Source organism: Vigna radiata, chromosome 7 (assembly GCF_000741045.1).
Source record: "Vigna radiata var. radiata cultivar VC1973A chromosome 7, Vradiata_ver6, whole genome shotgun sequence".
In the NCBI taxonomy this organism is placed as follows: domain Eukaryota; kingdom Viridiplantae; phylum Streptophyta; class Magnoliopsida; order Fabales; family Fabaceae; genus Vigna; species Vigna radiata.
This window is the reverse complement of record NC_028357.1, coordinates 52,170,669-52,186,794: the sequence shown is the minus strand read 5'-3', so window position 1 is coordinate 52,186,794 and position 16,126 is coordinate 52,170,669. Positions and strand designations below refer to the sequence as shown.

The following is a 16,126-nucleotide window of genomic DNA, read 5'->3' as shown; positions in this document are numbered from 1 at the left end:
AGAGAGAGAGAGAGAGAGAGAGAGAGAGAGAGAGAGAGAGAGAGAGAGAGAGTTAGTGTGAAGGAGCGAAGATGGAAAAGATGATCGCAGTGGGTATGGTGTGGGGCGCCACCAACGCTATCATGCGCCGCGGTGCGCTTCTCTGGGACGAGGCTCTGAAATCCTCTGCAAAGCCACATCCGCAGTCATCTATGGGCCAGAAAATGCGCATCTCCCTCGGGAACTGGTTCAAGCTTCTCTCCATCTGGCAATACTCCATTCCCTTCCTCATCAACCTCTCCGCCTCCGCCACTTTCTTCGCAATCCTCTCCGACGCCCCGCTCTCCCTCGCCGTCCCTGTCACCAACGCCACCACCTTCGCCGCCACCGCCATATTCGGCATCTTTCTCGGGGAACGCACACACCTCCTCCGCGCTTTCTTCGGTACCGCTCTTATTGTCCTCGGTCTCTGCTTCTGCATCAACTCTTACTAGTGGCTTTTCCACCATCTTTGTAAAATCATTGTTTAAACTTTTTAATCTGTTACTGTGTTTTTTGTTACGACTTAAGAGCCTCCAATTTCATTACATCGCCTAGGGTTCATTTTGCAAATTCCGATATCACATAATTTGTTTATTCATGGATGAAAGATTATTTAGTACATGGTGAACAAGAATGGAATCACCAAGACCGGGACAAATAACAAACAAATGTTACACGAAAGAAGAAAGGAGATGAAAACACTCCAGCTGCCGAGATGCTTGACTTTTGTTGCAGCTGCATTTCCACACCTCCACACAGTCATTTTTTTTTTGTGACTATTAGATGAAGATAGGACTGTCAGGTTCAAGTACATGTTTTAAGTTTGATTTTCAAAGAAAAAAAAAATGTTCCGATCTTTGTGTAACAGTTTTGTATCGTTGACTGTGTGAATGGTGGAAAGTGACTGCAGGGAATACGAATCAGATGTTTAGAATTGTGGTTTAAAGCATTCTGGAGGCATCTGTCCGTTGAATCTTTTGGTGTCTGTGCAGTAGTCATAGATCATGTAATTGTTTCTGATCCAATTCAGCTGTTCCAACTGGGTGTGGGTCAGCTTCTTGTATCTAGCGGAAGTCCACCAATTTGCAGGGATATTATAGGCACATTGATGGATGCTCTTTGCTCCACTCCACTTGCAAGCCCTTGCTCTGAAATGGTGGAATCTGGCCGTGAATGGTGCGTGATTCCAGTCCGTCTTTACTAGGCCTCCTCTGGTTGCCCAGTTGTCTGCATTCCATAGGCTGGTGCAAACCCTCATTCCTTGTTTGTTTGGGTAAGTGATGCCCTCTTGTTCATGGTTGCGGAAAACACGAATTGGCACATCATCAACATACCAGCTGAGGTACCAGTCACAGGATTCTAGTTAATGGGTCATAAACAATTTTAGAAAGTCGAATAAGTTTGTGCTCTGGTAAAATTTATCAACTTACACAATTTCTGTGGGATTCCAGTGAATGGTGTAATTGTGAAAATTAGCAGTTGGGTCAAACCAGAGGTAAAATTGTTGCTCTTTGCTTCCTTTTCCTTGCGTGTACAAGTTAGTATGGACAGTGTATGGTTGTCCTGTACTGTTGCCCAAGAACTCAAAGTCTATCTCATCATGCTGGTTTCCTGCAGAAGATAACTGTTTGAGCAAGAGACATTAATTAGCATTTCTTATAGTAATGGAAGCTTGATGGATTTGTTTTTTCAAAAGTGCATATTTTGGTGTTATCGAGATCTCTTGGATCCAGTGAACTTACATAGTATGCTGTGACTGTTCCGGCAGAATTACCAGGTACAAGCTTGATTTGCATTTCAATGCTCCCAAATAAGAATGATCTCTTCGATTGAGCAGCTGACCCTGAAATCCGAAGGCAACAACAACAACACATTGTTCCATTAAGCTAGAAGTAGATAAATGCATTTTTATTATTGATTTTACTTTAGTTTGCACAATATTCGGCAATGTTTAGTTTGATCAGAAGTCTTGGGTAAAGTTCTATATGAACATATATTTGTTATGCTCTTATATTTAGACTTAAATGTTATCGGATTCATCTTATCATTCTTTTCCACCAGTATTCAATTGCAATGCAATTAACTTTTGTTCTTTTCTCGTTGATGCAAAGTTTTCTCACCATGTGATACCAGTCAATTGAAATCTAAATTGGTGCATGGTAAGCATAAATGTTTCACCTGAGGTTTTATCCAACACAAGATGAAGGTCTTCACCCAGAATTGATGCATGTTGGACTCCCCAAGTGAGGTGCATGCTCTTGGAAAAGTTGGCATCCACTTGGATAATGTTGGGAAGGAATGCTAAGGTTAACAAAACTACTAGCATTTTTTCAAATTTGGACACACACTAACTCCTATCAACAACCTTTTCTGTGTTTGCCTTTCTATGAAACTGAAAACTGATGATTGATTGGGGTGGTCATTATATAAGTTCCAAAGCAATATGACGTTCTAAAGAAGAACTCTGTTCATTTAATTTCTCTGAGCGTATTTGTACCCGTTCATAGGATTTGTCATTTTGATATTATAACTTTTCGAACTGGGAGCCTACTGAATTTATGTCAGGATTCATAAATAAGATGGCTCCTGATGGCATACAAGTGTTTGAACTTTAAAATCTGCTGCATCGTTGCTTTTATATTTTAAATAGTTTCCAACCACTACAAGCTTGTCTAAGATTTTATTTCTCAGAAAAAAAGTTACACTAATATGATGCCGTAATTCAAGATTCAAAATAACTAGATGTACTAATGGTATTTTGAGGTCCACAAGGTACGATTCATAGGAAGTTGGTGAGGTGTTGCTGCCAACTAAGACTGTATGCCTGAGCAAGCTGGAACTCGGGGATCGGAACTGAATGTAATATCAGAATGGGAGTAGCAGGATTCTTAATTGCTTAAATTAAGTTTAATTATAAATCTCACCACACTTTCACATACTTCAGACAAACCTTTATTAATTGATTTAAACAAGTTTGTTTATAAAAATCTCATCAGCTTTCAAATGTGAACTGTAGAAACGAAAGTAAATAAAGCTAACAAATAAGGTAAATTGCTTGGTAAGAGAAAGAAACTAACAATATTGGGTCAACGGTGGCCAGTTTTTCTTTATGATTTCATGCATAGAGTCTGTTGTTTTACCAGACGAAAGGGTAGCACAATGCTTTAGTTTGCTTAAGACATTAAAGCGAGATAGAGATATATGTTCGGATTGTTAGCTGTGAATACAACTTTTAAACTTAGAAGGTAAGAAATTTAAATTGTATTAAAATAAATAAGATGAATAAATATATGCAAAAAAGTTCTACAAAATCATTTTCTTAAAGTTTTTTACTTTAAAATGAAAAAGTTTCTCTCAATCGCCAAATGGTTATGTTTTTCATGTCCACTCCAAGAATTTAATACAATTATAAACAAAATTAATTATTTTCATGTAATTAAGTATACTATAAACCAATTTAATAATTATTTTTGTTTCTATTCAATGAATACATTTTTTTTTTCTAAATTCATATATATGAATCCAGGGAGAATAAACATTATTATTTTTACTTATATTTAGATATAGAAAGTATTGTTCATTGATTTACTTTCAACATTTGAAATAGAGAAAAATATATACATGTTGGAAATTGATATCGCGAAAGATGTACTTACGTGTAATTTAAAATTGTTGCTGTGTGAAAATAAAATATTATTTTGTTAAAATTTAAAAATAATTGTGTGTCTGTCTAGCTAGTATAAATGTATAGTAATTAGAAAGTTGAGATAGAATAAAGACACTTGGCACTTTCCTTGAGTATACCAATCAATGAAGAATTTGAATATTAAGATCATGAAAAGAATTACAGCCAAAACCAAGAAAAAGCACCTAACAGTTTGATAGGGTTATGACACATTCAGGTCTGTATCTTTTCCATACAAGATATTGTTTATGTTCTATTGTATGTTGACCCAGATTGCCTTGCCAGGCAAGCCACGGTGAACAACAAATAACAAGTAGTAGCCAGGAGGAGCAACCACATTGGATGGAGGAGCCTCCACTCTGACCCTGTAAGACCCTTCGGTTTCTGTGATCAACTCGTAAATCTTAAGAAACAAGAGCCTTTGTCCCATAGAGAATCCATGAGTGGTGAAAGGTGGGGAATACATGGACACCTTAATATCGTTCTGAGTCAACCCAGCTCCATCTTCCATTGAGAAACTAACCTCAAAGACAAAACCATATGTCAGCTCTTTCTGAGAAGCATCCTCGAGAATCTGTGGCCTAAACATGTCAAAATTGGGATCCAAGTAAGGAGGAGAGAAAGCCTCAACTCTAGTCTCAGTTGGGAAGAGGTCCACATCCTTGTACGTATTGTGGGTGTTGCTTCCAGAAACCCAAATCTTGCCACTGGGAAGCACCGTCGAAGTAGAGTGGTACATTCTCGCAATGGTGCTTGGCTTAAGCACCGTAAACCTTAACCCTCTAGGCTCCTCCGGTTTGTACAACACGGGTGTGTAGTTAGGCATGTCAGCATCCCACCATGCAGACGTACCTCTTGTTGCACCATTGATCATCAGCAGTTCCCCATTGGGGAGCACCAACAGGTCTCCCATGGTTCTCCCCGAAGGCATCAACTCGCTCTCCCACTCAGGAAATTCCTCCGTAATCACCAACCTGTAGGAATCAAACATTATTACATATATATTCTCTTGTTGAAAAAGATTACGAGAAAAATAGTTGAAGAGACATGTAGATGTGATGTTTAATGTGTGATACCTATTACAGTCTTGAAGAGCTGGAAGGAAGACTCTGGTTGTCTCGACAATGTGGAAGGCGTCGGGAACGTTGCCGCCGCAAACCATGACCTCAGCCTTGGGGTTTGGGTCGTCGAGGTTAATGGGGAGGAGGGCGGACATGCCAGAGGCGGGGTAGTTGCGGCTGCCACCGGGTAAGACGGGGTAGGTGCGAACAATTTTGTGGGAGATGGGGTTGAGAAGAATGGAGCGGTTGTTGGAGAAGATGAAGAGGTTACCGTCGGTGGAAAGATGGACGAAAGGGTAGAGATTGTTTTCGTCAATGTCGGAGGTTTCGGTTAAGAAGGGGAAATAGAAGGTTTTCTCACTCCTTTGGCCTTCTGCTGGAACGAACTCATAGCTATATGATTTCCGGCCGCCTATCAAAATGAAGTCTCCGTTTGGAAGCATTTGTTGAGTTGAATACCTATATTCACAAGTTTACATAGATTTCAAATAAATTATTTCTCTTTTTGTGAAAATGTTGCTGTATATATGAACTAGGTAGGTTTTGTACCATCTATCTGTTGCTAGAACGTTGTCATATTCCCTCCATTCACAACCATCACAGTTAGGACCCATGTATCTAATGCTTTTACCTCCGGTGTCAAAACCACCGGTACTCACGAAGGTACCATCAGATCTAACACCTCCGCTGGAGCACCATGGATCTCCCTGTGTTACCTGCGCCCAAGTTCTCCATTGTGAAAAAGACCACTCTAATCATGATATATAACAGAACAACAACAAAATTATCTGAAGAAAACTTAAGGAAAAGTACGAATGACACACACCTGTATTGCCCTAACTTGGTTTGTCTCGATGTCGTATTCGACTGCATGAGCAAAACAATCGAATTTGTCTTCTGTAGAGCCCGCATCTCTGTAAGGAACGCATGGCTCGCCTTCAGGTAGTCTAATCCTAGAGGTGCGATAAACTTTGGCATCAAAGACGATGATCTTGTTTGTGGGTAACAAGTTGATGTGCATGGCCGAAACACCTGCATTTTCTGAAATCAACTCCCAATCTCCAAGGGAATTTACTAGAAAAGGAGCCTTAGTTTCTTCAGCAGGTAGAGGGAAAGGTGGGGGCTCAGAAAAGGATGGTAACTCTGAAGGAGGTGGTGGTGATTCAGAATAGAAGGGATCTAGCGCAAATAATGATTTTTGGTCTTGGTACTCGGGAAGGAGGGGCTCATGGCGAAGATGATGAACATGGATATTATGTTTGTGCTTTCTTTTGATTCTGGCTTCAGCCACAGCAAGGAACAAGATAGAGCAAATAAAAAGAACCTTGAGATGGTTGATCATGATTGGTAAACGTGAGGAAGTTTAACAAAGGAATCACCAGAAACACCTCCACACACGGCGTGTTAAAGCCTGTGCGTGTGGGTTTCTGGTTTCTCACAATTCCTTTGTTAAATTCTTCCTAATTTCCCTTTGCATGCATTATTTGTTTTTATATGGTTACGTCAAAAAGGCATTTTTCAAACATAGAAAATGATTTAAAGGAGTCACCTTAAATATAGTTGTCTTTCTTTTTTTTAGGTTGTACTGTAACACAGTACTAAATTTATAACCATAAACTTCTTTAGACATCTTTTGTCTTTGATAGACAATCATATATGTTCAAATTTCATTTCTATTCTATTGTTTAAAGCTTTAGAATAAGATTTTACAACTCGTGAAAGAAAAAAAGAAGAGTACAACTCATGATAATGATAAAGTCATAAAGATAATGAAACAGTAAAAAATTGATATACAATTCTTTGTTGAAGCATTCTGTAAATAGTTTTTATAGGAGAAAAATAATAGAACCTTAAATATATTTTATCCATGAAACATATTTGTTTTTATTTTTACAAAAACAATTGTTTGACTTTTTGATTTTTTTTTTATTTTTTCAATGTTAATTTATTGTAATCATACAAAATATTAATTTTAAATTATTAGCCCATTTATAAATTCTTTTAAAAAGATTAAAAGAAACTTATTTACATGTTATAAATATAAAATAAAAAAATAAATATTTTACATTGATTTAAAATAAATAGCAACTACCAAAGGAAAACTTTTTACAAGGATTGGAAAACAATTTTTTAGAGACAAAAACAAAATGCATACTGTATTTGAATAGTATAATTAGCATATGAAGTAAAAACTTCTTACACGCATTAACAAGAAATCAAGAGAGAGAAAAAAAACACGGGTAATTAAACGGGTCCATTAAATATCATTCTAATTTGTATTAGGTGATTAAAAGATTCTTAAAAATGCTAAAGATCATAACATTTTGTAATGTATTCGTGGTTACTATATTAGTTATAATATATCTTAGATTTTTAGTTACATGAAATATGTTATTTCCTTTTGTAATAATTGCATGATGTTTGTTTTATAATCTCATTTTATAGATAATGTAAATTCAATTGTCATTACATGTCTCACAAAATTTGAGTATTTACTTCAAAACCAATCGTCATGAAAAGTAGTCTGTGCATCATTTCTAGCACAATAACTAGTTATTCTTTATGAATTTCATTTCCCTTTCATCCTAAATTTCATAATTTGAAAACATCTTGCCAAGTTCAGTAACTTTATGTCAAATTTCTAATTAAATTTTATCTATTCAGTTATGGCTTAACTATACAATAGAAATGACAAATTTTAAAACTTGTGTTGCCATGTGAGTGAAAGAAAAAAAAAAACTACCAACTAGAATACCACTCATCATTTAGCTAAATACTAACAATTCGTCTAAGATAGACTAATACGTAGAAAAAAATATAATTTTTTAAGAACTTATTTACATAACATTTTTAATTAAGGATTTAATAGTTAGTAAACTATTTCTTATTAGAACCAATTTTAATATTTACTTAATAAATTGCAATATACAAACATATATAAACGACATAAGAATGGAGAAAGATTGAGTTGTTATTCAATGTAATGATTTATATAAAATAAAACTTAACCCGTTGTACAGATTTAAGTAAGAAAATTATAAAACTTAAATAAATTACTTTATAGTATATATTTAAAAGATTTGTATAAATATTGGTAGAATCGATCACTAAATTCGAAGTATTCATTTTAGTGGTTGGATTTTAATCATGAATTTGTTTTTAAAAGTGGTTTAAGAGGATTAAAGAAAGATAATGTATTTAAATTATTATTAGTCTCAACTTTTAAGTGATGTGAAATTATTGAATATGTCGGAACAAGTCTTTTGATTAAGGTATAAAACATATTCTAACATCAAGTTGTTGAGATAATATTATCAAAGTTAATCATCACATTCAAGATATATTAAAGATGAAAAAGATGATTTGCTAAAAAATCATGTTTTTCCTCTAATAATTAATGATCAAGTGATAACTCCTTACATGAAGAGGAGAACCGCACCAACAAATGTACTAGTTCAAATGTAGTACTAAGTGTCCTATCTATATAAATTTGGTCAATCTTTAAAAAAAAAAAAAAAAAAAAAAAAAACTAAATTTCAATTTGAATTTGCACTTAAATAGGTTTGTTGTAAAATATATAATGATACAAAACTCACAATCAAGTTTTAAGAACTCAATAAGATAAAACATGTTAAGATTAAGTTTCACAACTTTTTACTTAAGCATGATTGCTATTTCATTGATTTAATAAGTTTCGATCATTGTTCTTGAAAGTATACTAATGTAATCTTAAACTCATGTTTGTAGTCTAGGATCTAAAAACATTCTAACTCACGGTGAATTCTCCACATAATGGTGAAGAGACTTTTGTATTAAGATTAAGATTTTTTAACCCCCTAAAACATATATACATGTTTGTCACTTAATAACATTAGATTATTCAATTAGATACAAATTAACTTTAGTCTAACTCAAGTTATATATGCAATAAATAATGGTTGACAAGTTCATTAAACGTGAAATGTTAATTGAATAACTACCATATGAAAGAATACTTATAAAACAATATCGTTATAGAAGTTTAGAGTACTACATTTAATCCCAACACAAAAAGATTCAATAAATCATATTGATTTTAACATTCAATCCTAAAAGTTGTTCTAATCTTCTCATGTTTCTTTTATTCTAAAAGATTTAATAAGTAAAGTGTGAAAGAGAAACTCGAGACATAAATATAAGAATATGACTATAAAATTTTGCATATCAAGACAAGGGCCTTTTTAATTTATAAATTTTGGATAGTTGGTTACAACTCTAGACATGATGACTAATCTTGTGAACTTTCCTTTCATGGATGGTTTTCCCATAGTCTATACCCTTTCTCTCACGTTTAACCAATAAACTTTCTTTCAATGTTGGGTGTTTTTTATGGTTGAGCTCCAAAACTATTGTTTCATATTATTTCATGGTGAAGTTTTGGTGAATCCGATACTATATTTATATATTAACTAGTTTAAGCTTAAATTGAAATATTTGTAAAATATTTAAAATAAATAAAAAATATAATTATTTATTAAATATTATCTTTAAAAAAATGGAAATTAGTATGCGCGACAATTATATATAACGTCTCTTACCATTTAAACAAAAAAAATTAAATATAAATCATCCATATATAAAAGATTTAATATAATGATAAAAATAATATAAGAAATTGATATCATAAAATAATATAAGAACAGTTATATATAATATGATTTTAAAATTCTCAAAGAAGATTATATATAATTTAGTAATCTATTTTGTAAAATTTATTCTTTGTACTACATTTGGACTAATTAGAAATCATAATAAATAAAAATTGTTTGAAGAAAGGGTTAGAAATGGAAAATAAATGATATAAAAATCAGAGTTAATACTTTTAAAACATAAGTGCTCTCCCATATAATTAATGTACGAAAGCAAACTTTGAAAAACAGCATTTAATAATTGTTATACAAAAATACACATTAAAAAAATCAATATTAATTAAAAAACATAAATCATGTGACAACATTTCAATATTTTATAACATATATTTAATGTTTCTCAACTAATATTTACTTTACGCAATATTTTGAAGTAATTTTATAGACATGTTTGATTCGTTCTAAAATAAATAAATAAATAATACTATTTTCTCTATAATGATCTTATTAAATTTGAATAAAATTATGCACGTGACGTACACGTATAGGTCAATATATTTGGTCATTTTTTAATTACTTAGAATTTTCTCAGATAACAAAAGTCTATATTAATCAATACTTAAGTGATACTCTCTAATCGTATGTAAAGAACAAGAGGAAAATATATCATAAAGTGGAACTTTTGAAGCAACCAAAATAATTAAATGATAAATAATTTTTATCGATAATAAAAATTAAATAAATATAAAAGTACTTGATACTTTAACTCTTTTACATAGAAGTTATATAAATAATAAAGTATATGAATTAAGAAAGACCTGCAGATACTTTTAATGTTTAATTATATAATTTCAACATTAACTATAATTTGATTAATTTTATGATATTAATTTAATGTGAAAAGTGTTTTATCGATTATGAATGTGTTTTTACATACTGTGATCCGTACCCTTTAAAAGCATTATATTTTTACTTTTGTAATAATTTAGTTGTTTGAGGTGCCTTCAATGTCAAATCCTGTCTAAAGATGTGGTTCAGTATGACTAATTATCGATATTACATTTTTAATTCACATACCACATCAGAAAAAAAATAAAGTAAAAATAAATATAAACATGAGATTATGGTAATCTAACTGTTTGATGGTCTATATAAGGAATTGACATCACTCTCTACCCAAAACCTTAAGGCAGCAGCCCAAAATCTTAAGGCGATGGGTTAATGGGTTTTTCATCTTTATACAGTGTTCTACTTTCTCATTTCTATCCAATGTGAGATTTAGACTCGCACTTACATTCTCCACACTGTTATACTTTAAAATTTATATCACTTACGTTTATATGTATTTTTAATTTCTGAAATTTGATTATTTATTTATTTTAATTTTTGTAAATATTTTTTTGTCTCTAATTCAGTCGTTAATATATATATATATATATATATATATATATATATATATATATATATATATATATATATATATTGACGCTGGTGATTTTTCTACGTGATTCCTTAAAAGTAATTCTTTTTTCTTTGTGGTCTCTCAGTTAAACAATAAAATTTAATATTTTTACCATATTTCCTTTCACTTTCTTTCTTTTTTTAGTTTTTTTCATCAATTAAAAGAACAAAAATTGTTGGAACACACTTCAGAATCTTTATACAATTAAAATGGTCACAGCAAACTTTTTGGATTCAAGTCATGTCCCACAGAATTTATTAGGTATATACCCTGGATTATTATGCACCATGATAATATTCATTCGACATAATCAAATATATATATATTTTTTTTTAAATTTCAAAAGTTAAATGTATAAACATTGATTGAGACAAGGAATGGTAATCTGATTAAAACCAGCAATAATTTTTGCATGACCAAGGGTAAGAGTTTGTTTATGGAATCAAATCATGGAGTAGTCAGCATTGTCATAAATAGGAAGAACCAAGCCATTATGATTGCCTTTGTTTTATATACACAATAGCAATAGCATCATCCACTACTTGCGGTTTATATTCTTTTCACTTGCTTCAGACTAAATACAGCTGTTTTCCCAGCATTTACCACTGGATCTTCATTCATTGATACCGTACATAAACATATATAGTACGGAAATATTTGCAAAAAGTAGCAAAACTTTATGCCACCATTGATGCTAACTCCATATGCATTATAACACTGTTTGCATAATTCAGCTCTTCTTCTGCTACTCACATCACAATTGTCCCCTACCTAGATCTTCTAACCATTATTATGTCTTAATTTTTAGCTTCAATACTTATATCCATCTTTTCCATACCTAAAACTGCACTTATTAAACTTATCAACACTCTGCAAAACCACGTTAACAAACATACCTAACACTTCCCTCCTGCTATAAAACAAAGTAACCGACCAAATTTTCAATCGACATTGAATCCCATTTCAGTTTCAAAGTTTTTCTTTATCTATATATATAGATGGGACACTAAGTATACCTCAATCAAACCTTGTTGATGACAAAACATTGTACTAAGCCATTTTAGTTTCAAAGGGCCATGTGAAGACTTCTATCCCTTGAATCTTTTCTGCTTTAGACTCCCTAATCTGATTAAAAACGTGTCTGTTCGACACTGCATGTATTCGTAGTCATATCAAGTTTCTCAATTGAGGATTAATAATTCCCTTAATGTAATGTGAATTGGAATACCTATCAATTCATTTTCTTCTTGACACATAAGAAAGTTTGTTTGGAGAGAGAAAATACCATTGCAGGAGGTATTATAGCCAAGTTAAAATAGGCTATTTGATAGAAGAAATAGGGAAAAAGAAAAGAAATACAACTTATTTCCTTTTATTAATTTAGTTATGAAAAATGAATGAAAAAAGATGTATGTAAAATGACACCTTTCTTTCGTCCGTTTGTCAGACACTCCAAAACATTTGAAGGGAATGATGTATATCTTGCATTATTTTCCATCTTTCATGCATCTTTCCTTTCACTTTCCACTGTGCTACAAAATATTTGTTTCATTTTCGTATTTCTATTGTATGAATTACAAAGCCATCAATTCATCTCTTTCCACTTTCAACTTGTCTTAAATCAGATGGGCAGAGGTGATTCTTTCATAGAAGTGAATTGATAGCGTTTAAGAAAAAGTTAACAAGGAGACTTAAAATATAAAAAAAAAATGAAAACAAATTATTATAGAATGAAATTAGGAAATAGAAAAGCAAGAAAAATGTTAAACACCACATGATACTGGTAAAACATAGTAGACTATAATTAACTTGTAACAAATTATAAGTAACTACCAGCCTTAATTAGCTTTTCAAAGAAAAAAAGAACTTAATAAGATCAACCTGCCTCTACTCTCACTCATATTTCCTTTTAGGTTAAGTGGTAACAGATATATGTTGGATATATTGTGCTTTTCCATTCTAATTTGTCAACAAAAGCATTACAATTGATCATATAAGAGTACACCACTGCTTTTATCAGGAGCAGTTCAAAGAGATAATCTAAGCTCTAAATCTAGTTCTTGAGAATCACTGGATTCGGAGTTCTGACTGCTTGAGCCCACAGAACCATTCCTGAGATTCCTTGTATCTACGTTTAGCGGATCCTAGTAATAGAGGGAAACATCGTAAGATCATTTTAGAATTTAATTTACAGATGAAATTTTTGGATACAAATTTCTGCATGGAATATCAATAAAGTAGCAGGTTTTAAATATTTCCTTACATTTAGGTTTATAAAGGATCGAGTAACGTTGGATGGAGCAGAATACTGGCTCTCAAAGATGGCGTTGGCGGTTTCCCATCTTTGTTTGAGAAAACAAAAAATTACATATCAGCAAGAATTCATCATAAAACTAGAGAATATTCATCTTTTATAAACACACTCTTTTTGCTCTCATCAATGGCAAGAATCGCTCGATGCATAGCTGGAGAAGAATTAAGTACCTTGCTGTATTAGTTTGCTGAGAATCTCCGTATCTGATGTTTGTTTTTTGATATTCGGATATGCCCATCTGCACAAGGAAATCAATCATTTCTGTCAAAATTGCAGGATTTCTTCCAATGCAACTCACTCTTTTTCATGGATTAGTAAATATTATCACACTCTTGCACATTTTATGAAGAAAAAAAAAAGACTGAAAGAAAATTCAAGAAACTACTTGTACTTTATATATTGCAACTTGAAACAAATAGATGTGAGATTAGGTAACAGTAACTCTCCTCCACACGTTATATAATGCTTTTGGTCTTCATTCAGGTACCTCAAAGATTCGTCGCTCATCGCCTAGGGTTAGTATACTTGTTGTAAGTTGTACTACATACCCTAATAAAGTAGTACTTTAATTCAAACTCAACTAAATAAAGAGGACAGCAGTCCAGAATTAAAATATTATAATGCCAAGTTTGTATATCATATAAAAAAAAATTTAAAGGTATATATAAAAAATCAACCATCTTGCTGCTTCGCGTGCTAAGCATTTATATACTGTGTAGTTGCATAGATTGACTTTTGAGTATAGAGAGGTGAAAAACATGTGCGGAACATGTCACCCACATAAGAAGGAAAGAATGAGAGTTAAATAGGTAAAATTATAACCTTTAAAGTAAAAGTTCAAAACCAATTGGTATTTAAGAAAAGCGAAAATTACACCTACCATGATGTTGGGTTGGAATCCATAGGAAGCTGCATATGATGATGTAGGAGACGATGAGTAGGAAAAAGAAGATGATGGCACGGATGAATATGGTATTTGCACTCTTGGATCTTCCTGCGTGAATGGAAAAGTGAATGAATTAAAAAAAGAAAGAATTGTTTTAGTGAAAATTAATGATTTGAGAAGAAGAAAATGGAGGTTTACGTTGGCGAAAGTTGAAGGGTAAGGGCCATGGAGAGAAGGGTGATAGCCACAGGCCATTTGACTGTGTAATCTGATTTTCTCCAATTGAGCAACACCAAGTCCTCTCTGTGGTTGTTTAGGCTTGTCTGAGTTGTTCTTCTTCCCTTTTCTTGAAGAAGAGGCACTTGATCTTTCATTTCCAAGGTTGGGTTCTCCGAAATAGCTGCTATCCATGTTTTGATGTATACGATATTGTGGTCGAAAGAGAAGAACGATGTTGAAGAAAAGTTCTGTGGGTTGTAATGGAAAAGGAGAGATCTGAAATGGTGCTTTTAAACTGCTTGCACTGGAGGAAGTATGCGTATTGCATAGCTGGATGAGATTGTGTGTAGATTTCAATGTTATATACGTCTAAATCTTTTCTCTTCCTCCTATCCTCTTGCTCAAGATCTTCTTTATATTTTTTATTATTTATATATTTATAATAATCATTACATAACCATTTATTTATTACTTCTTCCACCATCTATTATATACACTTTCGACACTGTTTCTGATAGCGATTGTCTCCCATTTAATATCTTAAATTAAATAGATAAGCCCTATTATAACATAATGTGTACCCACGCGCTGCACACATGAGAGAATAACAACGCACACAAATTAATCTTCATTATAAAATTATATACGGATAGAGAGTGCTGCTAAATATTTTTAAAAAATTATAACAATTATGTGTATGTTTGATTAAGTTAATAGCAACATACACGTACACATTATTGTTTAACATATGTGTTGTATTATATGTTAGAAGGTAAAAAGAGCTAAAATAAATAAGAAGTGTTAATATTAAAAAACACTTATTTACTAAATATTGATTTCCTAACTATTAATTAGAAAAAAAAAAAGTTAGCTAAAAATACTAGTCAGACATAATATTTCTTATATCTTCTTTAAAAAAATGAGATTATTTAGTTAAAATCGTTTTGTTGGAATGGAGAATTTACATTTTATATTGAAGTAAATACGTCTCATTTCGTTTAATTTTTACAAATTAAAGATTATGTGGGATTCTCAAGAGACCATGCTGGATTTATAATTAAACTTGCAATTTAAATGATTGATTTTAGTGCAATGACTGTAACTTACCTAATATCACTGTAACTTTCATTTCAAATTTTGTAAAAAATGACCAAAAAGATAATTATAAAGTGGTTTTTACTTTCATATTTCGAAGTATACTAAGCTTAATTTTAGTACACATAAATGGAATATTAAACAATTCTAGATTAAACTTAAAAATTTATAAACACGAACCATGTATAAGAACGTTTCTAATCATAGGTTTTAGAATAATTTAATTTAATAGTGCAAAAACGAATGTAACATGCACAAAGTTATTGCCCAAACTTACTAAATTTTATTATTTTATTATTTAATTAACTTTATAATAATAAAAAATGTATAATATATATATACATGATAAAATATATAATTTATTATATCATATTTAATATATACTTTTTGTTTTCATTACTGTGTGAGAAAGTGTAACAATTTTTGTAGTTATTGTATTTTTCAGACATATATATCAGTAGAAGTAAACAGGAAAGAGAAACGATTTTACGTAATGAACTAATATCTTGATTCTTATAAGAAAAAAAGGTTAAGAGTATAATTATAATGTATTCAAATCTTATTATATGTAATATTATACATTGTGACATCTTCTTTTTCACGATTAACGAATCGCATTCAACATTTTAATAATTGAGGAATGCAGTTGAACAAATTAATTAAAGATTTTATTTATGTTTTATTCTTATCTCTATTTTGCTATCAGGTTAAAGGTGTAAAAAATATTTTGAATTTATGTTTTAATCGTATCTTAT

The 16,126-nt window shown here is 31.7% G+C and overlaps 4 protein-coding genes across 10 annotated transcripts; 1 reads left to right on the top strand and 3 right to left on the bottom strand.

The window, feature by feature from the left end:
* Positions 1-6: 6 nt before the first annotated feature.
* Positions 7-2,253, top strand: LOC106768799 (transmembrane protein 234 homolog). 7 transcript variants are annotated; one of them, XR_002668917.1, is made up of 3 exons: positions 7-423; positions 630-1,363; positions 1,790-2,071. XR_002668917.1 is itself a non-coding variant. In XM_014654126.2 (2 exons), exons 1-2 carry the CDS (start codon positions 72-74, stop codon positions 2,201-2,203), a joined length of 423 nt encoding a protein of 140 aa, XP_014509612.2. In that variant the 5' UTR covers positions 7-71; the 3' UTR covers positions 2,204-2,253. The 7 variants fall into 7 exon arrangements, 5 of the variants coding, with proteins under 5 accessions (XP_014509612.2, XP_022639955.1, XP_022639954.1 ...); XR_002668916.1 differs by having other exon boundaries at positions 1,473-2,071; XM_014654126.2 differs by lacking the exons at positions 630-1,363; positions 1,790-2,071 and adding an exon at positions 2,133-2,253.
* LOC106766625 (probable xyloglucan endotransglucosylase/hydrolase protein 26) lies at positions 950-2,375 on the bottom strand. The gene is made up of 4 exons (XM_022784235.1): positions 2,200-2,375; positions 1,764-1,864; positions 1,452-1,645; positions 950-1,358 (listed from the first exon to the last, which is right to left on the bottom strand). Exons 1-4 carry the CDS (start codon positions 2,345-2,347, stop codon positions 950-952), a joined length of 852 nt encoding a protein of 283 aa, XP_022639956.1. The 5' UTR covers positions 2,348-2,375.
* Positions 2,376-3,959: 1,584 nt separating this feature from the next.
* On the bottom strand, positions 3,960-6,299 carry LOC106766624 (aldehyde oxidase GLOX1). The gene is made up of 4 exons (XM_014651341.2): positions 5,594-6,299; positions 5,317-5,483; positions 4,783-5,226; positions 3,960-4,680 (listed from the first exon to the last, which is right to left on the bottom strand). Exons 1-4 carry the CDS (start codon positions 6,107-6,109, stop codon positions 3,960-3,962), a joined length of 1,848 nt encoding a protein of 615 aa, XP_014506827.1. The 5' UTR covers positions 6,110-6,299.
* Positions 6,300-12,792: 6,493 nt separating this feature from the next.
* On the bottom strand, positions 12,793-14,591 carry LOC106768037 (protein SPEAR3). The gene is made up of 5 exons (XM_014653004.2): positions 14,256-14,591; positions 14,052-14,165; positions 13,342-13,409; positions 13,121-13,199; positions 12,793-13,001 (listed from the first exon to the last, which is right to left on the bottom strand). The coding sequence occupies exons 1-5, from the start codon at positions 14,466-14,468 to the stop codon at positions 12,885-12,887; spliced, it is 591 nt and encodes a 196-aa protein (XP_014508490.1). The 5' UTR covers positions 14,469-14,591; the 3' UTR covers positions 12,793-12,884.
* Between the last annotated feature and the right edge of the window lie 1,535 nt (positions 14,592-16,126).